Source organism: Triplophysa dalaica, chromosome 8 (genome assembly GCF_015846415.1).
Source record: "Triplophysa dalaica isolate WHDGS20190420 chromosome 8, ASM1584641v1, whole genome shotgun sequence".
Taxonomy (NCBI): Eukaryota; Metazoa; Chordata; class Actinopteri; order Cypriniformes; family Nemacheilidae; genus Triplophysa; species Triplophysa dalaica.
The window spans coordinates 6,443,035-6,467,016 of NC_079549.1; the positions used below are offsets into that span (position 1 = coordinate 6,443,035).

The following is a 23,982-nucleotide window of genomic DNA, read 5'->3' on the forward strand; positions in this document are numbered from 1 at the left end:
TTTTATTTTATGAGTAAAAGTGACTATAAATCTGTACAACGTGTATATATTTATACTTATACAAAACCCCCCAAAAAACCACGAATACTAATTCAGATTCACGGCAGAACTGTACAATGTTCAATTCCCTGAAAGATGCTTTAGATTTTCAGAACTGTTACATGGATTCAAGCTGAAACAAAAAAAAAACATTAAATTTCACCAAAATTAAGATTTACTTTTTACGTTTTCAAGTGCTTTTGGATACTGACCTCATTTATTTTTTCCTCCCATTGTTAAATTTTCAGTCATATGTTTCTATACCTGTAAAAATAAGGCATAATAAAATTAGTTGGAAATTATATTTCCCGTTACAAGACAAATGTTACAAACATGGTTGCTGTTAACCTCATTCATGGCGTCATCTATCTGTTTAAGCTCCTCGTATCTGTCCCTGGATTCTCTTAATGGCTGTACCATTACCTCCTCAGTCTGAGGAAATAACTTCAAAGAAGAATATCAACATCACATTTAGTCATTTAGCAGTTGCTTTTATCCAAAGTGACTTAACTCAACTTTATTTATATAGCACTTTTTACAATTTTCATTGTTACAAAGCAGCTGTACACATTGAATACAAGAAAAACAACTAAAGGCATATATATACCTGTAAAAACAAGAAAAAGGTGAAAACAACAAAAGACAGATACACAAATGCTACATACACACAATATGAATACATACTTAAACACATTGACGCAAACACACACGCACAGTGAAAGCAAACATTTAATAAAGGATAAAGGAGAGAGAACCACAGGTCAAATATTAAACGGACTATAAATTCTTATATGCAATATTAATTATGTCTAACTTCTGAATTCTAAAGCAGCCCCCCCCCCCCTTACAGATGAGGTAAACAATGGAAGCAATTGGAACAACATAAGGGCAACAAAAAGCATACTTGCAATAAAACAGGTCTCATATAATATAGATTTTTAAAGATCCCACTTGCTGCGATTGCATTTTTCAACTTTTAGTTAATGTTTAATGTTGCTGTTAGAGCACAAAAAATACCTGCAAAATGATAAAGCTCAAAGTTCAGTGCCAAGCGAGATATTGTCTTTAAAGCGGCCGTGGCATGGGTATCATGCATTCTGAATTCTTTACAATGTTAAACGTGCTGTCTTCTCATGCTTAACATGGTCAACTTGTCAAAAAATGAGTTGGGTGTATTATGTAGTATTTCTGTGCTCGATACACTTCCCCAGCGATCGTGCAGGTTTCGGAAAGTTTTATTTCTTACATATAAAACTGTTTTGTAACAACTTTTCTTATTAACAATGTCCCTTATTCTCCCAGAAAAGCATGAGGCACGGCCACAGGAGAGCAGGAGCATGCACAGACGTCACTTTCACTTGTGTTCAGTACAGAGAGAGAGCATACATTCGCGTTGTTCAGGTGCTTGTTTGTTCACTGCATTTGGGTGATGGATGTCATTTAAACTGTGGATATAATGCTGGATTTGGAGATTGTTTGAAACTGATATATGGAGCCGTCCCAGGGCTTAAAGATGCCGGACATGCGGTGAGTGAAACTGATGTCTGTGTTTTGTTGACAATGGGTAAGAAATGACACCGGACTGAATGGTGTCAGACCGGTTATATTAATTAACACTAATAACAGAAGCTTTAGTTTTGCCTGTTTGTATTGGACCCGAGTTGGATAATAAAACAAGCAAATTGACAAGGAGACATTTGCAAGTAGGACTTCAAAGGACGTTTCATAGAAGTGTTTAAGAGGTTAGCGCACACACAATATCAGTGTATTACACGCAACAGCTTTCACAGCCGATGTTAAAGTCATGGAAGCTGTTATTTGACCTTTGGTTATCTTAGAATGTGTGTAGCGGAATTCTTTTACCAGCTGTAGGACTGTGATGAAAGTGAAAGTAGTTTATCGCGTAGCTCAGTCAAATGTTTACTATCTCTGATAACCAAACACTACTCCAGCGGTGCTTGCTCTCCCGGGGAAGGCCTCGCCCATTTTTTGGTGTATTCCTTTGGGCGGAGGTTATTAAAAGCACTCGGAATAGTGACATCATGTATCGGGGAAGTAGAGGGCTGTAGTCCGATTCCAGCAGTTTTCTGTAGTCCTTGAAAAGCTAATTCTGTTAAAGACAATATCTCGCTTGGCACTGAACTTTGAGCTTTATCATTTAGCATGTATTGTTTAGGCTCTCACAGCAACACTAAAAACTAACTAAAGGTTGAAAAATGTGATCATGAGGAATGGGATCTTTAACTTATATTCTGATAGAGTGTCGTCTGACAGCAGTAACCAGGCTTTTTTGAAGGGATTCAGTAGCTTAAGATACTGACAGGAATCTGACAGGAAAATTTGTCAAATTAATGGCTTTTACGAAAATAAATGAATGTAAAGAGCAAATAAATTGTTGCCTTGGTTTTATTTCATTATATTTTATTATTTACCGCAATGGTGACAGTTAATAGTAACTTTCACCACAGCAACGGGACATAACATGGCTTCTCGTACCACTGTAATGCTGACGACACCCAGATTTACATCTTGTTTATCCCAGACGATACCACTGTAGCAACTCGCATTACAGCCTGCCTAGAAGACATCTCAGTTTTGATGACAGATCATCACCTCCAGCTGAATCCTCCAAACGTCCCAAGACAGAACTACTTGTGTTTCCGGGCACACCCCACGGTGCAACACGATCTCACCATTCAACTTGGCAATACCATTCCTTCCAAAACAGCTAGGAATCTCAGAGTCATATTTAATGAACAGCTGTCCTTCAATGATCACATTGCAAAGACAATGCAGTAATGCCGTCATGCAACATTAGAAAGGTTAGACCCTATCTCTCTGAGCATGCGGCACAACTCCTTGTCCAGGCCCTGGTACTCTCAAGGTTGGACTACTGCAAGGCTCTCCTTGCTTGTCTTCCTTCAAAGGCTATCAAACTGCTCCAGTGGGTTCAGAATGCAGCAGCGGGCCTCGTCTTCCAAAAGCCCAAAAGGGCTCATGTGACTCCCATTTTCATCTCTCTCCACTGGCTACCTGATGAAGCCCCTATCAGATTCAAGTCACTAATGCTTGCCTACAGGACTATCACTGGATCTGCACCAGCATAATTTCACACCCTACACTCCTAGACCCCATCAAGAACCCTGCGTTAAGCAAACAAGCAGAGTCTTGTATTGCTTTCTAAAAAGGGCCGTACATCGCTTTCCCGCTCATTCTCCTTCACAACTCCTTCCTGGTGGAACATTCTTCCTAACTCAGTCCGGTCAACCACATCTCTCACAAAATTCAGAAAACTACTTAAAACCCATCTCTTCTGTGAATACTTGACAGTAATATGAGTTAAAAAACTAACCCTCTCTCTTTCTCTCAACAAGTATTGGTCTGGCTTTTGTTGAAACTAGTTACTTTGTATTAGCACCTATTGTATTATTGCTCCTGTATGACATATCGCTTATTGCTCCCTGAACTATCTGTAAGTCGCTTTGAATAATAGCATCTGCTAAATGACTGAATGTAAATATCCGTAACAGTAACAACGTTTACTGTTATTAAGTATCTGAACAAACGCTTTGTTGTTTAAATATGTTTTAAAGGGGTTCTGCAACGATGTGTCATGCATTCTGACTTCTTTAAAGTGCTAAACTTGCTGTATTCTCATGTTTAACATGATCAACTTGTCAAAAAACGAGTTGGGCGTATTATGTAGTATTTCTGTGCTCGATACACTCCCCCAGCGATCGTTAAGGTTTCGGAAAGTTTTTTTTCGTACATATAAAACTGTTTTGCATAAATATTTCTTAGTCCCTTATTGGACAATTCTCCCGGAAAAGCAAGTGGCAAGGAGCACGCTCAGACGTCACTTTCACTTGTGTGCAGGAGAGAGTGAGAGTGCATACGTTTGCGAAGTTCAGGTGTTTGTTTGTTCACTGCATTTAGGTGATGAATGTTATATAAACGGTGGATATAATGCTGGATATGGAGATTGTTTTAAACTGATATATGGAGCCCTTACAGCGCTTAAAGATGCCGGACATGAACAGCATGCGGTGAGTGAATCTGATGTCTGTGTTTTGTTGACAATGTGCTTTAGTTTAGCCTACCCCTATGCAATACTACTCTATAGGTACTCAAGAATAATATGAGATTTACAGAAACCGTGTGTGTTAGGGCAACTTTAAACATGTTTGTATACTGTTTCAAATGCAATCTGATATGTTGCTGTCAATATGTTGTGGGGCGAAGGAAGACAATTGAAGGATTGATTGTTGTTTCAGAAGTGTTTTACAGGAACGAGATAAGGCAGAAGTTGGTGATTGGTGAAAACAAGGAAGATCCTGCCCCCAGCAGAAGAGAGATCGGCGTGAAATAACAATAAATGCTGTGAATATGTGCTGTGTGGGGCTATTCCTTGGAAGGACAGAGGAGTGTTGTCCAGCAACCCAGCGCGCTGTATTTTGATACTTTCTGACCAATAAACTTCAATACTTGTTAGAGATTGCCTTCCTTAAATTTTTGAACATGCAGGACGCCCTTAAAGTCCAACACAATCCCTTACTGTGTCTGCAACCGCTCCCTCGCTCACTTCATTACTATTCCCTTTATAATGACATTTGAGTCCATTATATGGGGAAGAAGTGAATGAAAATGAGTGAACGATTTCAGACACAGATGTAATATAACCTACGTCTGATAGTACTGTTGCGGACATTCGACATAATGGTTGTCTCACACCTGTTTGGCTTCATGTCCATCTACACGACATCCTTGGGACCCATCAAACATGACGCAATGATTTAATAAATTTGTAAAGTTATTTTTCACCTTATTTGTCACGTTTTTGTATTTTTTTTAATAAAGAGAACAAGACTGTTTGCCATGTTTATATACTTTTAATAATAATACGTTTAATACAATTATTTAATATATTTAAAATAAAGCACCACTGTCTACAACAATAATTTAATCAGTTTATTCTCAAAAACACGACTTCGAACATGCTGAAGTGTTTCCAAAAAAGTGTGCCATAAGCATCAGACGTTCAGCCAATGGATCTTGGGCGTGACGTCTAGGCTGAGAATAGGATGGAAGTAGTTCACTCAGGTTTTGGACACCACTACAAAATGACGGAAACACGATATAGTGCACTATATAGGAGATATGGAGCGGTTTTAGACATAGCCCAGAAATGTCAATTTTCCGGTCGCCATGACGTAACTCAGTTTATACTCGTGCGCAGGACTTACGCCGTAGCCTACGCAGAGCCGCTTACCCTATGCCGTAGCCTGGACAGGTGTGCGTCAGGCTGGGGCGTGAGGACCTTGAACCCTTTCTTCAGGTCAAAAAACTCTGCGATAGCGTCATGTTTTCTGAAACACATTTCCGAGTTAATTATCTAAGTAAATTATTTGTTCATCTGTATTTAACATCTCAAGCTGCAAAAAAAGTAACTGTTTACTTTCTGCTATCACTGCTAAATGCTTCTTAAACGAGCTCCTTCTTGTTCGGCTCTTGGCTTGGTTACACAAACAACACTTGCGTGGACACTGATGCGGTCGTTGCCTGTTGACGCAGACAACGACACAGAAGTATAACTTAAAACCGACACGTACGTAGCCTATGGCGTATGATTAGTTGACATAACGTAACAGTCACGTATTTTGGCTAGCTGGGATGTTTATACATTTTAGTACTAAAATATATTCATAAAGCTTGTGTCTTCATAAAACAACATAATTTCAAAATTGTATTCAACGTTTACCTTCATTACTGTCTCAAACATAGGGATGAGGACAAACTTGATGAAGCCAATTTGAGCAGTGGGCTTGGTCACTTTTTCTCTGTCCATGAAAGGAGCGACAGGTAAACCCTCTGCTTTCTCTCGATCACTCTGTTTTGATGTATTTAGAAAGAATACAATATTAACGAAGAACATACATAAAACTGATTTGAATTGAAGTTTTGATTTGTGAACATGTCTTACAATGTAGGATGTAATTTATTATGTATTCACACACCTGCATGAAATACTCTTCCAATAAACAGTCCACCCACGGCTCAGCAACTTCCATCGGCCGAACTTCATTAGAGATGTCACAGCATTTAATCAGGACCATCTTTAACTGTAAGAAAAAAGGTGTCATTGCTTCTTACACGGCTCGTTGGAATGCTTGATTCTTGATATTTGAACACCGTTTCTTACCTTAAAACCGATAGCAAACAGGTTTCAGACATTCAGTAAATATGTGCTAAAGAAATATTTCAAATCCACATTTTATATCCAGGTTTTTTTTCTCATGTGGCAAGTAGCCGTGTAATAAGCGGGATGATGCATCCTGCTTGGCGTCGGGTCCTTATCAGACTGTCAAGGCTTATTTCTGCTATAACAACCGGCTGCCTGTATCCCTTACATGTTTAGGTAAAATTATAATTTTTTATTTCATTCTGTAATTATTATTCTTTTCCAAATTCTATATAAAATGTTGTTTCTATTCGCATCAAAATAAAAAGCGGAGAAACTGGTCAAAATACTGACCTCAAATACTGCAAAAACACTAGTTTATATTGCCTTTTAAGAAATACAACAGTAATAATTGTACATGTATATAGGAAAAAATCAAAAAAACATATTATGTGATAACCTCGATTTTAACGTTTTTTTTCTTAAGCATTTTTATTTAAGCAACTTAGGCTTAGTCCTGACTTAACCCAAGCCTCTGAAACCCGGTCAATAGACATTTAGGCATTTTAAGCTTAACAGTCTTTTTTAAGAATAGTAAATTATTTCTGATTTCAAAATTTTTTCAAAATGCGTTTTTTTTTATTGAAGTGTTTACATATTGTGTCAAAGTGTTTAATTTCAAAATGTACCCGTTTCTCAACACTCTAAATGAGCCTGTTTATTTGCATTGGGTCGAATAGGACAAACCCAGAATTCTGGGATGACAAACCAGGTAATTTGTGTCCCCATTTTCCCCACCGTGTTGAAATAATCTTTCCTTTTTAAGGTTTTATAGTTAAAATCCAGTTTAAAGTATGCCCATCAACCCCTAAAATATACATACTATGGTACTGTACTATATCTTATGGTAATGATCACCAAATTCATATAATAGTATTGTTTACATGGACTTTGAGGGGACACGTCTAAAAACATGGTAATACCATTGTACTTTTTTTGGAAATGCATGTAGGTACTGAAAAGGAAGCTCACACAAGTAACATGCTCCTCATTAGCGAAGTCAAAGTTATCCACTTTCTGTTTAAAAGAGTCCAGAATCTCTTCATGCCGAGCCATGTCTGTGGCCAGTATCAGAGTGATAGTTCGCTGTGAAAGAATCAAAGTATTTGGACACTTCAGTCAAACTATTTTTTTTTTAATGTAATTGCATTAAGTAACAACACATATGACCAAATGCCATTTTAAGAGGATTTGGGTGAAAAATGAAATCACAGACTAAGTATAGTTCATTACTATGTACAGTACTAGCCAAAAAATATTTTTGGAGGACATGTATAAGCATTTACTTTTAATTGAAGGTTTTATTTATTAATTTATTGAAACTAGGAAACAGGAAAGCCACACCTGACGAATCTGTTTGAAAGCTTCCAGATCGAGGTTGGCAAAGATGTTGCAGTCTGGCTGAGAGAATATCTGAAAGGCCACAGCACAGTGGTGGTTCTCCAGAGGGGAGATGTCATTGTACCTCACGGCCAGCTCTGTGCGTGCATTAATCTGGTACCTGCAAAACAGCGAGTATGTGAATGTGTTTGTGGGAGCATGTGTATGTTTATATTCCTTTATAAATGATAGAACCTCTTACGTATTGTTGTACCCAGGATGATCCAGGTCATGACACACGGCTGCAGTCATCAAAATAAGAATATCTACTCGTGTGAACTTTTCCTAAAAAAAACACATCACACAAAGACTTTTCTATAAATATGATTGTGTGTTTTGATAGGGTTTTCACATGTATTCCAGCCCTCCTAGAATGGTACATTGGAGTTAGTAATTTGGCCTCTAATAGCCAGGCCAGTAATAGCTTGGATAATTAATCCTCATAACACAAGGCCATGGCAACCGAGAGAAGAGTGAGGCACAGGAGCGGAATCGGTTTTATTACATCATATCAGCGGAAGTACGTCATTTTCCTGTGTGCGTATACCCTCTTGCATTCATCATGTCCCACACCTCTTTAATTTGTATTTGCTACTCTTAACTTTCTTATTAAGAGAAGCAGGTGGCTATAGAGCATAAATTAGTCTTTTCAGCTTTTTTTGTCTCTTACATTTGCATTTATGCATTTGGCAGAAGCTTTTATTCAAAGTGACTTACATTGCATTATCCTATGGGATCGAACCCACAACCAATGCTCTTACCACTGAGCTACAAGAAAGCTATTCTCTTATTGAATAGAAATACTGAACAAGACCCTGTTAAGTCTAGCTTGTGAGACTTTTACAGTTGAAAGAAAAAGTATGTGAACCCTTTGGGCTCACTTGGATTTCTTCATAAATTGGTCATAAAATGTGTTATGATCTTCATCTAAGTCACAACAATAGAGAAACACAGTCTGCTTAAACTAATACCGCACAAACATTATACGTTTTCATGTTTTTATTGAACACAACATGTAAACATTCATAGTGCAGGGTGGAAAAAGTATGTGAAACCCTAGGCTAATGACTTCTCCAAGAGCTAATTGGAGCCAGGCGTCAGCCAACCTGGGGTCCAATCAATGTAATGAGATTGGATGTGTTGATTAAAGCTGGCCTGTCCAATAAAAAACACACACCAGTTTTGAGTTTGCTGTTCTTTTGTTGTTCTGAAGAAGCGTTGTCTGATGTGAACCATGCCTCGCACAAAAGAGCTCTCAGAAGACCTACGATCAAGAATTGTTGACTTACATAAAGCTGGAAAGGGCTACAAAAGTATATCTAAAAGCCTTGATGTCCATGTGTCCACAGTAAGCAGCAATAACCTCAACCAAACGTTTCCTATAGTTGCAGTTTTTAAGTATAGTTATAGTTATAGTTTTTTAATACCAGTGCAAATACAATATAAACAAATTATTTGTGTCATGAGTGAGAAGTATTTTGTTTTTTTTTGTAAAATATTTTATTATAAATAGAAAAACGAATATACAATAGTTTTTTATTAGTGATTCTCTTTTTTGGGCAAAATATGTCACGGTTAAGTCATGAACGGGCATCGCAGAACAGAGCAAGGCGAGCATTTGTGTTTATAAAGCATATCCATTTTTTTTTTTTTATGAAGATTAGCGATCGTTTTGCTAGATAAGAACTTTATTCATCAGATGGCATCGTTTAAAGCCCTTTGAAGCTGCACTGTTTGTCTATGTGTGTTTAAAATGATAGCTTAGAATATTTCAAATGCCATTCACCACCAATTGTGACATTTTATTAGGTGGCAGAAACAGCCTGGCCAAACCGAAGTACTGGTGGAGAGGCAGGGTCACAGGTGATTAGGCTTTTATAACATGATTATTTTAATTGTTGTGCATTATATTAAGGTTATATTAAGGTTGCACTGTTAAAGAAGTCTATTAATCACTCAGTCATACATACAGTAGTTTTATTAATGTGGGCATAAATACGAATGTATATGGAAGTCTTTTTTATTCAGACTGTAGATGCTGTTTATTTAATGTATTTATTTAGAGGGAATGATAAAAAAATTCACTGAACTAAGACAGAGGTGAAATATTAGGTGGTGGGTTCCCTTGATAGCTTCTGTGTATATTAAAGTTTATACCTGTAGGTTGCAGAGGTAGATCATACTGTACATCATCTGTGTGACACAGAAGCAGTGGCGGAAATTATGAAAAGGATTGTTCCTGTAATTGTCATGGATGCAGAGCTAAGAGTAAACAGAGAACAAGACTCAGTGACACAAAATAAAAAGTGTAAAAATATTACATTGAATATACATTGAACGGGCGCCCTAAGTCTGGGACGAGAATGGCTCTTGGCAAGAACTCACATTCACTCCAGAAATACCACTGATTATATCATCTCTGTAATTTTTTTGTTAAATTATAGCTATAGTTTTCTTACCAGCCACCTTTTCATCGTGATAGGGTTTATATTAAAGTCCCTCACTAGTCCCAGGTCATGGTACATATGCTCCAGGCAACTCAGCATCTTAAAATAAAAAACAACGATGATAGCATCTTATGCAGTAGGAAACATGATTATCAGCATTTGTTGTATGCCAAGCATTAATATATATATATATATATATATATATATATATATATATATATATATACACACAGTCCAGCCCGATATTATTCATACCCCTGGCAAATTCTGACTTGAAATTACTTTTATTCAACCAGCAAGTTTTGTTTGGACCGGAAATGACGCATGCTTCCCCAAAAAGACAATGTACAGGAGGCATCATTGTGGAAAAAAAATATTTTTTCAGCTATTATTTACATTTGAAGTGGCATGTCCAAAATTATTCATACCCTTCTCAATAATGAATCGAAAAGCCTTTATTGACTATTAAAGCAATCAAACACTTCCTATAATTGCTGACCAGCTTTTTGCATGTTTCCACTGGTATTTTTGCCCATTCATCTTTAGCGATGAGCTACAACTCTTTCAGGTTGGAGGGTCTCCTTGCCATCACCCTGATCTTTAGCTCCCTCCACAGATTCTCAATATGATTTAAGTCAGGACTCTGGCTGGGCCACTGCAAAACTGCCTGATGTTGTTGTTGAGAATTCTGATGTATTGCTCCTTTTTCATGGTACCGTTTACAGTGATTAGGTTCCGTGGTCCACCGGCTGAAAAACACCCCCAAAACATTAGGTTCCCACCACCATGTTTGACAGTGGGGATGGTGTTCTTAGGGTTGTAGGCTTCTCCTTTTTTTACACCAAATGAAGACTACATAATTGTGGCCAAACAATTCAATTTTTGTTTCATCGGACCATAAAACAGAAGACCAGAAGTCTTCTTTTTTGTCCAGATGAGCATTTGCAAAGGCCAAGCGGGCTTTTGTGTGCCTTATCTGGAGAAGTGGTGCCCTCCTTGGTCTGCGTCCATAGAACCCAGCCGTGTGCAGTGTCTGTGGACTGTCTGCCTTGAGATGTAGCCACCAGCAGAGCCCAGATTCATCAGATGGCCTTGGTGGTGATCCTTGGATTCTTTTTTTACCTCTCTCACTATCCTGGCCAGCACAGGTGTCACTTTTGGCTTCCGACCACGTACTCCGAGATTTTTCACAGTGCGGAATGTCTTGTATTTTTTAATAATACTTTGCACTGTAGCCACTGGAACGTCAAAACATTTTGATATGGTCTTATAGCCCTTTCCTGACTTGTGAGCAGCCACAATGCGCAGCCACAGGTCCTCAGTGAGGTCCTATGCCTTAGCCATGACTGTCCACAAACCAACAGCAGAGAGCTTCTGTCTTTCACCTGTTGAGTTGATTAAAACAGTTGTTCCCAATGAATCAGGGTAATTGGGATACTTTAGAACAGCTTGGACTATTTGGAATGGTATAGAATTTAGGATTATCCCATAGACTGTGACAGTTTGCAAAGGGTATGAATAATTTTGGACCTGCCACTTTTTGTTAAAATGTAAATAAAAGTTGAGAAATATTTTTTTCCACAATGATGCCTCTTGTACATCATCTTATTATCTTTCGGGAGAAGCCCGGTCCTTTCCGGTCCAAAAAATTAAGAAAATTAAAATAAATTAAAATAAACATAAACCATTCCATATTGATAAAAAATTATACAGAATCTTTTTCAGGCTTATGAAAAAAATTAGGGTTATAACTATAAAACTTTGTGCTTAGGGTGGCAGAAAGACGAAATGTTCTCGTAGACAATTTTTTTTTGACTGTTTTAATGAATTAAGTACATTTTAATGGATTTTATTCATTGCATAAAACTGTTTGGTATTTTTTGGTATCTTAAATTGGAGTTTTTAATTATTATTCTGACATCCATCAGATCTTTCATCAGGCTGATGCTCACCTCATTAGGTTCCCATTGCCACACATCGAAGATTGGCTGCCTCAAAGCTTCTACTGTCTCCTTGGAGAGGTAGTACTACACAAGCCCACACAAACACACAAGCAGCAGACGCAGAAGAAAGAAAACAGGCCAAGAGAGAAGAAAAGAAAGATCCGACAGTGCAGTGTTAGACTCTTACCTCGTTGGATTCCCACAGCCAGACGTCGAAGGTGGGTTTTCTGAGGGCATCTATGGTTTGCTGGGAAAGCATGTACTGCAGGCGACAGAGCTCCCAGTTAACCCCCAATAACCAACGCCTGGCTGTGGCCATTGCATACATTTCATTCAAACATCTATGTTAAATGTACCATAAAGCAGGTATAAAGAATTATAAGGCACTGAACATGGGGATGATTTTTATCAAAGAAGTTTTATATTCTGTCATTATTTACTCATGTTACACTCCTATGTTGTTAGAAGGAATACACTTTGACATACGAATAAATAAATTCCCTTAGTTACAACATTTTAATATTTTGAGTAACTTTTTAATGCATCTTGTTTTCAAAAATTGATGGATTAATGATGCAGCTCTTTTAGATGTCAATCTTCTCATCTACACATTCAAACTGGCATGCTGATTTTGGCTATAAACACTCGAGAAACAAATGAGGTTTGGTATCAATGAAGTCAAAATGTGAGAACTGCAGCAGAAGGAAATATATTCAGTGAATTTAATTTCCGTCTGCTGTTAACTTTAAAAGACTTACAATATAGCACTCAAGTTGTTTGGGCTTCTGTTACAGTGGCAGAAAAAAACTGCATGAAGATTTTACACAATTTCTCTATTTGTGTTCCACAAATAAACAAACACATAAATAAAAACAGCATACAGGTTTGACATAAAACATGAGTAAATAATGACAGAACTGTGAGTAACCTTATCCTTGAGAATACACAATGTAGTTCCGTAAAGCATAAACAGTGAATTACAATTAAAAAAAATGGAATATGGTTAGTGTATGAAAATAATAAAGGTAATAATAAAATTACAAAGACATCTGACATTTTACCTTTGGGTATGAAGGCACATCTCTGCGAGGAGTTAATTTCTTGTTTTCATCTAGAAAACTACTGCAAAGGTTAAAATAACAGCAGAGTGTGAGGTCATTGCTTCATAAGAGAACATACTGTGTTTTAAGGTTTTATGTCCCATGCCAACACCTCTTAAAGAACTTATCTTGAGCATGGACAACTACGTTTGATTCAACTAGAATCTGAACCTTAGTAATACGTGAGCATATGACTAAGACAACACCTTGGCTGCCATTTAGTTCTCCTCTGATTAAAAGCAAACAGCAGACAAATTGAATTTTTTTATTTACGTTTTTTATACACATTCCTTGCATTACTGTATGTTCTCAATCAATCTTTCATAAAATACAAAATCATTTATAAATATTGCAGATTTTGGAAGTAAAGTGACGGAAAAGCATTTCACTTTGACTTTAAAAACCATAGTTATATCCATTTCATCTGAGCATTTATTCAGTTAGCCAGTTCAAAGCTATATTTATTTGATATAAGAATATAAAAAATGATTTACTGCTTTCTATATAAAATTCTAACAATACTGATAACTGTGATGGCTTATGGGAGGTGTTTAAATTGCCTGACCTGTTGTTCCTGGAGGCCATCTCCTCCTGCAGCTTCTTGATGTCACTGCGACATTTTTCGATCTCCACTACTTTCATACCCTCCACTGTTGAAACAGAGATGTAATAAAACTAAAATGTAAGACTATGACACAAAGGAAGACCACATGGTTTTGCATATTTAAAGTGGGCCATACAGAAAGAAAATATGGAAATGAGCTGGTTAACATGCTTATCAGCTGCATACCCACATGCTAGTTTTCATGAACAATTTTCCCTACAGACTTGCAAACATGCAGACTGCTGAGAAATTGCAGTAAAATGATATTTGACACCTGCCGCTGTATGCCATGTTTCTCTCTACTGTCCGAAATCGTCCCGCTGATCTGTATTACAAACATCTATGTAACTATAATGTTATCTAAATGTTATAGAAATGTAAAGATAGTTTACATGTATTTTCATTCATATTTCACAACCTCTGATGTTATTCTGGAGACATGTCTATAATTTAGTTTGTGTGGTCATGCATAGCTTGTCCTTTCTGACATTCCAGCTCAGTTTATAGACAACAGTGATATATCACCACACATTGACTGGTGGATAGTCTGCATTGATGAAAGAGTCAAAGTCCATCCCCTTGGTGAATGAATACTTTACATTTTTATATGGATTTCTATGAGAACACAAGGCTATGCTGCTATGGAGTGAATCCTGATGGCCCAGAAGTGTGTTATCAGTGAAACTAAGTCTGAACAAACTAAGTGAAGTGTATAATTTTTTCATGTATAACGCACATTTACATTTAGGCATTGAGCAGATGTTTTTATCCAAAGCGAGCAATAATACAATAAGTGCTTATACCAAGATACTAGTTTTCACAAAGCCAGAACAATAATTGTTGAGAGAGAGAGAGGATTCGTTTTTTGTTGAAAAGTCAACATTTACCTTTCAAGTATTCACAGAAAATACATGTTTTGAGTTGTTATTTTGAACGTCATAAGAGATATGGTTGACCGGACTGCATTTTGAAGATCATTCCACCAGCGAGGAAGGAGAATGAGTGGGAATGTGATTTAGTGCCCTTTTGTGAAGGTTATTTAATGGTAAGAGAAAGTTGTAGGTCATATGTAAGTTACGCCAACATGTGTGAACACTGGCTTTTGTGAAAACATTTCTCTGATATAACCATCCAAACTAGCCCGACCAATATCAACCTTGGCTACCATAAGAAAGAAAAATAAGTGAGATATCTGTAATATTTCAATTATTTGTGAGATTACAGTGGAGCAAATGGAAAGTCTCCTGTGTATCAGATATTATTATCTGTTATATCTTATTATATTATTCAAATGTCTTTTGAACTGAAACAATTCACATTAAATGTACCCAAATTCAGATTAATATTACAGCTCTGTACTCTATTGTATTTTCACAAATGTCTCATTTATTTCGGCCTCTATTTCTCCTAAGCAATGTGAGGAAAAAAATCATTTAAATGAAACACATCTGAAAAATCCATTCAATCTTTTGATCTATAAAAAAGCAACCTAGTAAAAGTAGGGAGGGAATGTTATACATGTTCAAAAATATTTTCCTAATATCACTGTGGTAAAAAATTCCACATCTTTAAAGAGAAAGGACTTCTATGTGCTGGTTTCTCATGCCTGACATGCATCATCAAAACGAATTGGACATATGATGTAGTATTTCTGTGTATTCCCCCAGCATCGAAAACTTTTCGAAAAAGAAAACTTGACTCTTCGAAGATACAAAGTATGCTATATTACTCTATAGCATTCAAGATAAAAGAAGATTGGCAGAAAATGCATGTGTTACATTCACTTTAAAGAAAAGCTACATAATAAAATTGCACTCAGATGCCTAATTCAACACAACACAATTTAATATGGAAAACGTCTTGGTTACGTATGTAACCTCAGTTCCCTGATGGAGGGAACGAGACGTTGTGTCGAGAACGACAGATGGGGTTCGCCCTTGAGAACCAATCAACTCTGACTACTATAGAAAAGGCCAATGAAATTTGGCGAATGCAATTTGCATGCCGGGCTCCGCCCCCGGAAATCCGGTATAAAAGGAGGCCGGCGTGCAGCATTCACTTACCTTTGTTCTGAAGAGCCTGAGACCTCTCAAACTGCAGCAGAATACGATACGTGTTCGTGGCATAAGGGACACAACGTCTCGTTCCCTCCATCAGGGAACTGAGGTTACATACGTAACCAAGACGTTCCCTTTCTGTCGGTCTCTCGACGTTGTGTCGAGAACGACAGATGGGGTTGCCTATGGAAAACGCCACAACGCTGTATCGCGTCACAATCTCTAGCGAAGCGACGGTAACAAGCCTGGGCGTGTCATCTCGAAGCTTTCGTGAGACTGTAACCTTCCAGTGTGGTGGTCGGGGGGTTCCAGAGCTTTCTTGGAGAAAGATGGGTACAGCCCTGACCGGTAACTTTCACGGACGGGGCCTTAGCTCTCTATAGGCGAGAGGCCGTCCAGATCAGTTTACACCGGGTAAGCGCGACTCTTAATCAGAGAAGCGCTACAGAGGCCACCTCCTACCCGTGGGGAGGAATATGGTGGATATAGGTATGGTCTCGTCCTTGGAGGAGAACGCATGGAACGTGCGGACTGAGTAGTTAACCGCGAGGTGGAGGCCCACCTGGGGAAGCTCATGGGTTACCAGGAGTGGGAACCATTCTCATGAGGATACATCAGACGGAACAGCCCACGGAGGGGGTGTTACAGACGTCCGGTAGCACTAGGTCCGGTTAGAGCTATCTGTGATAGCTCACATGGTATCCCGGCCTAAGGGGGAAGGCTGCTCTGCCCAGCCAGCCCCCAGGGGGTGCTTGTTTGGTGATGGATGGAATGCCTATTCTTAACCAGTGTCTGGGTAAGAAGGGAGGCTGGTGAGGTACCAGTTTCTTAGCGATGTGTTCGGGTAAGAAGAAAAGGTAAATAGCACACTGACCCAACCTGTTAGAGGGTGGAAAGGTGCTTTCGCAGGCATACGCCCCCCCGGATGCCAGTCCTACATGTCGCCACGCAGGACGTGGGCTGACACCGGGTTTACGCGAAGGTTGTTAACCCTTGCGAAGGTGTTTGGGCATAGCCCAACCCGCAGCTCTACAGATGTCTGCTAGAGAGGCGCTTCTGCCAGTGTCCAGGAGGTGGCTAAACTCCGTGTGGAGTGAGCCCTCACTGCCAATGGGCATGGGAGATTCTGAGATCGGAATGTCGTCGTAACGGCGTCCACGACCCAGTGCGCCAGCCTCTGTTTGGAGACAGCCTTCCCCTTCTGCTGTCCTCCAACAGACACGGAGCTGGTCAGAGCTTCAGAGCTCTGCGTGCGGTCCAGTACGTACTGGACACAACACTAATCGGGTTGGGTCTTCCTCCCCTATGGGGAGCGCCTGCAAGTTCACCACTTGGCCCCGGAGGGAGTAGTGGGAACTTCTTGGGCACGCATCCGGGCCTGGGTCTCAAGATAACGTGAGAGTTTCCAGGGCCGAGTTTAAGGCAATCCAGGGACACGGAGGATGCTCGGTGGTCCCCTACCCTCTTGAAGGAAGTGAGCGCCGTCAGGAGGGCCGCCTTACTCTATGAGGAAGATCGGAACCTCCGAGGGGCTCTTTGGGGGGCCCTGAGGCTCCCCAGGACCACTTAGGGTCCCAAGAGGGTATGGAGCGGAGATGAGGCGGATTCCGCCCTCTCGCTGCTTAGGAACCTGGTGACCAGGTCGTGTTGCCCTAGAAACTTTCCACCGACTGAGTCGTGATGAGTGGCAATAGCGACTACATACACTTTCAGTGTGGAAGGGAGATGTTAGTCTCCAGTCTCGTGAGGAGGGGAACACAATCCTGATCAAGCACCTCAGTGGGTCTTTCTCGTTGAGAAAGACACCAGGACGAGAAGAGGCACCGTCTAGAGGCGTGTAACCGCCTAGTAGATGGGGCCCTAGCCTGGGTGATGGTCTCAGCCGTATAGGGGGAGTAGCCATCTTAGGATCTTCTCGTCCCGTCTAGAGACCAGACATGGGTGTTCCAGAGGTCTGATCTGGGATGCCAGAACGTGTCCTTCCCCTGAGAGAGCAGGTCCTCTGTCAGGGGAATGGTTCAGGGGGAGTCGCTATCCAGAGCATCGGCTCTGAGGCCAAGTGCGGTTAGACCGGTGTGGTGTAACCAATAACACTTGGTGCTCCTGCTCCCTGACCTTGCACAGAGTCTGTACAAGAAGGCTCCTGGGGGGGGAAGGTGTGCTTCCGCCCATCCCGCGGCCAGCTGTGCGCAAGGATATCCGTGCCGAGGGCAGGGACTATCAAGCGGGCAAATGGTGGTGTTACGGGAGGTGAACAGGTTTTACCTGGGCCTACCCGAACAGCCTCCAAATGAGCTGGACTGCACGGGGGTGGAGTCGCCACTCTCCACGAGGCATAAACTGGCGAGAAAGCACGTCGGCTGTCTAGTTCAGTTTGCCCGGGGTGTGTGGCCTGCAGGGAACGAGTCACCTGTTGACTCCACCGGAGGAGGCGTCGAGCAAGTTGTGTTTAGCTGCTGTGTGCGAACGCCACCCTGACGATCTGTATTCGCTACAGCTATAGTGCTGTCCTCGGAACAGCACGTGTATGTCTCGCACGAGAGGCCGTAGCCTGCTCAGTGCAAGTAGCATAGCCCACAACTCTTGGCAATTGATATGCCAGCGCAGGCGGGGGTTCGTCCAACACCCCACCTGCGTGCCCGTTGCACACTACACCGCACCCCTGCAGGGAGACTTCAGTCGTCACCACGACCTGCCTCATAACCTGCTCAGAGGGACCTGAGTCCGTCGAAAAAGTCATAAAGACTAGGGGTTATGGTGCGTCGGCAGCAGGGCGGCATCACCATGCGCCTGCTGCCGGTGTGCCACGCTCTCCTCGGAACTCGACTCTGAAACCAGTGTTGGAGCGGTGTCATGTGCATCAACTCGAGGGGTATTAGCCCGCGAGGACGCCATGTGTCCCAGGAGCCTCTGAATTGTTTCAGGGGGACCGCTGTCTGCCTAAAATGTTCATTTCAGACAGTTCAACACTGGTTGGGCACAACTGCGGACAGGTGTGCCGACATGGTGACAGAGTTGAGTTCCATACCGAGAAAGAGGACGCTCTGCACTGGGGAGAGCTTGCCCCTCTCTTGGTTGACCTGGAGTCCCAATCGACCTAGGTGCCGGAGCACCAGGTCCCTTTGTGTACATAACAGATCTCGCGAGTGTGCCAAGATAGGCCAGTCGCTGAGATAGTTTAGTACCCGCTCGCCTTCCTCCTCTCAGGGAGAAAGGGCGGTCAGGGACAGACCGAAAGGGAGGACTCTGTACTGATATGCCCGCCTCTCGCACGCGAACCGTGGGAACGGCCGGTGTCGAGGAGGATCGAGACATGAAAGTAAGCGTCCTTCAGGTCGATTGCCACGAACCAATCCTGACACCTCATAGATGTCAGGACGCGCCTCTGTGTGAGCACCCTGAATGGCAGCTTGTGAAGGTGCTCTGTTCAGGGTACGCAGCCTTTGGGGGCAACCCGCCGTCTTTCTTGGGAACGATGAAGTGCGGGTGGTGACCCACTGAACATCTTGGTTTTGAGGGACGAACTCGATGCCTGTTTTGCCAGAAGGGTGGTGACCTCTACCCGAAGTACGGAGGCGTCCCTGCCTCTGACAGAGGGAGAGATGATGCCCCGAAACTTGGGTGAGTCTCTGGCGAACTGGATCGAGTAACCAAGACGGACCGCCCTCATTAGCCAGCGAGACAGTGTGGGCAGCTCTCGAGCTCCCAGGGACTGTGACAGGGTGACCAAGGGGACGGTCTGCTTCATCATTCCCACGGGGGGTGGTTCGTCGGCTGGCGGAGCTAACCATGTCGCGGGGAGTCCCCGGAGGGAAGGTTTTTGCTCCGCCTGCTTACCTGCCTGGCGGGACAACGGCACGCACTGTCGGTTTGAGAGTGGTGACGGCTGTCGTATGTGTACGACCTCACGCCTCGCCAGGGTGTGAGGTCGGTTCGCCGAGCACAGTCCAGTGGAGTGTGCGATCGGCTGCAAGTAAACCCGGGGAGAACAGAAAACTCAGTGAGTAAGTGGGCGCCAAGCCCTAACAAGGGCCCGGCTTTGGTGACGAGGCAGGAGTCGTCCCGTACCGACCGATCAGAGCCGTGGCTGTGAAGGTTCGGGCCCGATGTTGTTCTCCCTGGGGTCTTCCCGTCAGTGTCCCTTCTCGCGAGGAGGTTGCTGACGGGGTGGAGGTTTCCCCCTCGACCTCTGCTTCCGGGGTGCCGCCTGTGGGGGCACAGGAACCGGAGCCGATGCCGAAAGGGTCCTGGGTTGCAGGGAAGCAGACGTCACGTGAGATCTCGGAGGCCTGTAGGCGGCCGAGTCGCGGCGTGAAAAAAATGTGGTTAATTGCCACTGTCTGCTTCGCCGTCAAAAAACTGCTGAGCGCAGTCCTCGACGGTGTTACCAACAACCCACCCTGCGAGATGAGTGCATCAAGAAAGCGGACTTCCTTGCTGTCACTCTTCTGCACAAGGTATAGCCGGGGGTGTCTCTCCTGGACCACTACCGTGGACATCGTCCGACCCAGGGCCCGTGCCGCCGCCTTAGTCGCCCGTAGAGCGCTGTCAGCGGTGGCACGGAGATCCTGCATTATACCCGGGTCGGCCTTACCCTCGTGGAGCCCTCTCAACGCCCTGGCCTGGCGGACCTGCAGGATGGCCAAGGCATAGAGAGAGGAGGCAGCCTGGCCCGCAACATCGCAAGCTTTCGACACCAGTGATGCCGAAGTCTTACGTGCTTTGGACGGTAGGAGTGGTCGATCCCCCCCCAGGTGGTAGCCGTCCGCGGCACAGGTGCACCGCAGGCGGACGTTCCACCCGGGGGATCTCGACGCAGTCCTTGGCTGCCTCACCATCGAGGGAAGTAAGGGAGCCGGAGCTGGTTTCACTGGAACGGTCCGTGAGTGGAGCGTTCCAAGTTTTACACAGCTCCTCATGCACCTCCGGGAAAAACATGGCACCCGGGGTGGGCGCGGTTTGCACCGCGCACCGACCTCGGGAACCACGCATCCCCGGGTTAGCACGGATGACATCACTTCTGCTTCCTCCTGAACTCGACCGCTGGGGGTGGAGTTTGGATTCGGCAGAGTCGGATGCCAGTCTCCCTCCGATGCTGCGAGCGACATCTCATCTACGTCACACATCGTTTCCGAGTGTGTGCGTGAGGATCCGGACGGTATGCCACCGCCGGTTGGGGAACGTTCAGAAGAGCGAATCGGGGTGCGATCGGCCCGTGAGCACTTGGCTGGCGGGTTTACGTTCGCAGAGTTCCCCGTATCACTAACGCTGCTAACGTGGGTGGTCATCGGGGCCGTAGCCACAGATGTCACAGCCCGGGTAGCAGACGAAATGGTGGCTGGTTCCCGTAGGAAGACAGCCACCCGTGACCGCAACTTCTGAATGACAATCTGCCCGCAGTGCAGGCAGATGTGTCAACGAACGCTGCTTCAGTGTGCTGGACGCCCAGACACCTAATGCAGCGATCGTGTCCATCCCCCTCCTCGATGAGGGTGCCGCACCCAAGAGAACAGCGGGACATGCCGCGCTGGAGAATGCTCAGTCAGTCCTGAAAAGGACTTTTAGAAAAAAATCTCTAACACCTCCGGAACCGCCGAGACGCCCAGGGGAAGGTCGCTGCAGGAAGGGACGATCCGCTGTAACACGTCGTAGCACCAGCGTGTAGTTGTAGAGGATTGAATCCTGAGTTGTACTCATGAGCGATGGCTCTGAAGAACAAAAGGTAAGTGAATGCTGCACGCCGGCCTCCTTTTATACCGGATTTCCGGGGGCGGAGCCCGGCATGCAAATTGCATTCGCCAAATTTCATTGGCCTTTTCTATAGTAGTCAGAGTTGATTGGTTCTCAAGGGCGAACCCCATCTGTCGTTCTCGACACAACGTCGAGAGACCGACAGAAAGGGAACACAGCATAACAAAGACGGCATAGAGACATGTAAATGTTCAAACAAATTTTAAGCAATGACACATTTTGCCTAGAGGAACTGTGTCTTGAGTTTTACAACCTTTGATGTTACTCGATGCATTTGGCACTAAAGATGGGTACAGAGCCTTAAATAAACAATGCTGAAGAGCTATGAATATCTTTCTAGTCCAAGCAAGAAAAGACTAAAAGAGCCTGTAAATTTGAACGGAACGTAAATGACAGCAATATAACTTGAAAATAATATTTTTTTTCTTGCTAGATAATATCAAAGTGAATATTAAAGTGAAGAATGTTGGGAAATGTGGTGATATTCTAATAGTAAATCATGTAAACTGGCTCTAAAAATAGCAAATCTGCATTTATTGAAATATCTGCTTTGTAGTGCAACATGTTACGTTTTGTTTATGTGCATTCTACTAAATGCGCAGAATATCTGTGTAAATTGCATAAATATTGTTGTGGTTATAAGTTTTGTATTGGCACCTACTGCATTATTGCTCCTGTATGACATATCGCTTATTGCCCCCTTAATTCTTCTTTGGATAAAATGACTAAATGTAAATGTAAACCTTATGTTTCAGTCAAAGGATGCAATGTTTTCATGAGTGAGTCATTCATAAGTATTCTCTCTATCCATGAGCCAAAAAATATTGGATTTTAAACTTACATTCTACTCTCTTCTCCAGCATGGCTAGACGATTCGTCACCTCAGTCTTCAATTCGTTGATTTTAAATGCCCTTTTTGAGGACAGTGACATTGAAGGAGACAGAGAAAAAAGTAAAAATCAATTATTCATCCAGCAATATAAAAAAGGTGTATTTAGAAGAAGGTCATTTGATGATGTTGAAAATACCTGGAGAACTGCTCTGCCACCTGGGTCAGCACATTCTGGAACAGCTCTTCTTTATCTGAGAGAGATGAAAAAACGTTGTGTCTAGACAGAATGGGGATTGAACTTGAGAACCTGTCATGTCTTATTGTACTTTTAAAAGGCCATTGACCTTGTATATACGGGTATAAAAGGAAGATGGTGTGCCCATTCATTCACCTTTTTGGCATGAAGGATACAATGTCTCGTTTCCTCCAACAGTCGTAACCGAGACGGCTCTGCGCCGTGGTGTTTCATATAGGGTCCCTATATAAAACACCACGCCGTTGAGCCGGGTCACAACTTCCAGCGGAGCGACACTAACTGGCCTGGGCGTGTCACAAGTAAGCGCTGCCGCGAATCCTAACCCTCCTGTGGTGTAGTATGGCATCAGTTCGAATGTGTCAATGACGAGAGGCTCTGACCAACGGCCTTATGGGCGATGGCCTTCCTATATAGAGACGAGATTGCTGCCCGGCACCGTAAGGAACACTGGAAAGCGCTACACCCTTGCCTGAGGGGGAATGTTACGGAGACCACATCCTGGCGTACAGGGGAATACGTGGAATGCCTACACGGTCTCACCAGTGGGGAGATCACATGGGAGTAGTAGTGAGGGGCCCGAACAGGGGTGCACAGAAGTGGTGGAGTCTATCAAGGGGAGGTCACAGGTTAACCAGCAGGGGAACTAAGAGGCAGTAAATGTCAGATGGGACTGCCCAAGGGGGGGTCCCTAGGTTTGGAGCTCTAGCTCAGGTATAGGGGCTCACCTTGTGAGGGATAACTATACCTATACAAGGCTTGTTATACGGGCTGCTCTGCACAGCATGTAAACCAAAAAATGCTTAGTGATGGTTGGGATGTCTGTACTTCCCTCGGTGGGGGATGTAGGGAAGCTCAAATAGCGCAATGACTCGCCTGATGAAGGGGAGAAGGCTCTTCGCAGGTGTACGGCCAGCTGGCCTTACCTGTTGGTACTGTGCAAGATGCGGGAAGACAATGGCTCTACACAAAGGTTGTAGAATCTCACAAAAGTGTTGGGCATAGACCAACATGCAGCTTTGTAGATGTCTGCCAGAGAAGCGCCCTTAGCCTGGGAGTTCTTGGGACCAGTATACCAGAGTGATTGGGGTCCACAATCCAGTGTGGCAACCTCTGTTTGGGGACAGCTATCCCCTTCAGACAAAGAGCTGCTCAGAGCTTCTGAAACTCTGCATGTGGTCCAAGTCGAGGCGCATGGCGTGTACTGGACACAACACGGCAAGAGATGGGTCTTCCTGCCCATGGGTGAGCTGGTCCCTGAAGGGATTGGTGGGAACTTTGGCCATGTAGTTAGGCCAGGGTCTCAGAACCACGTGGGAGTTTCCCGGCCCGAACTCT

The 23,982-nt window shown here is 43.0% G+C and overlaps 1 protein-coding gene across 3 annotated transcripts in view; it reads right to left on the reverse strand.

Moving 5' to 3' along the window:
* pde9aa (phosphodiesterase 9aa) overlaps positions 1 to 23,982 on the reverse strand; it is a 31,300-nt gene that overhangs the window by 745 nt on the left and 6,573 nt on the right. The window contains exons 5-19 of one of the 3 annotated variants that reach the window (XM_056755784.1): positions 22,588 to 22,642; positions 22,401 to 22,471; positions 13,713 to 13,797; positions 13,109 to 13,169; positions 12,057 to 12,131; positions 10,117 to 10,203; positions 9,815 to 9,919; positions 7,860 to 7,942; positions 7,622 to 7,778; positions 7,250 to 7,363; positions 6,054 to 6,158; positions 5,798 to 5,926; positions 388 to 483; positions 252 to 303; positions 40 to 172 (exon numbers count right to left, since the gene is read on the reverse strand). In XM_056755784.1, the coding sequence (XP_056611762.1) occupies positions 298 to 303; positions 388 to 483; positions 5,798 to 5,926; positions 6,054 to 6,158; positions 7,250 to 7,363; positions 7,622 to 7,778; positions 7,860 to 7,942; positions 9,815 to 9,919; positions 10,117 to 10,203; positions 12,057 to 12,131; positions 13,109 to 13,169; positions 13,713 to 13,797; positions 22,401 to 22,471; positions 22,588 to 22,642 (1,229 nt within the window). In that variant the 3' untranslated portion in view covers positions 40 to 172; positions 252 to 297. Of the gene's footprint in view, positions 1 to 39; positions 173 to 251; positions 304 to 387; positions 484 to 5,797; positions 5,927 to 6,053; positions 6,159 to 7,249; positions 7,364 to 7,621; positions 7,779 to 7,859; positions 7,943 to 9,814; positions 9,920 to 10,116; positions 10,204 to 12,056; positions 12,132 to 12,234; positions 12,310 to 13,108; positions 13,170 to 13,712; positions 13,798 to 22,400; positions 22,472 to 22,587; positions 22,643 to 23,982 lie in introns of those variants that run through there. The other 2 variants (XM_056755783.1, XM_056755785.1) reach the window with 2 other exon arrangements.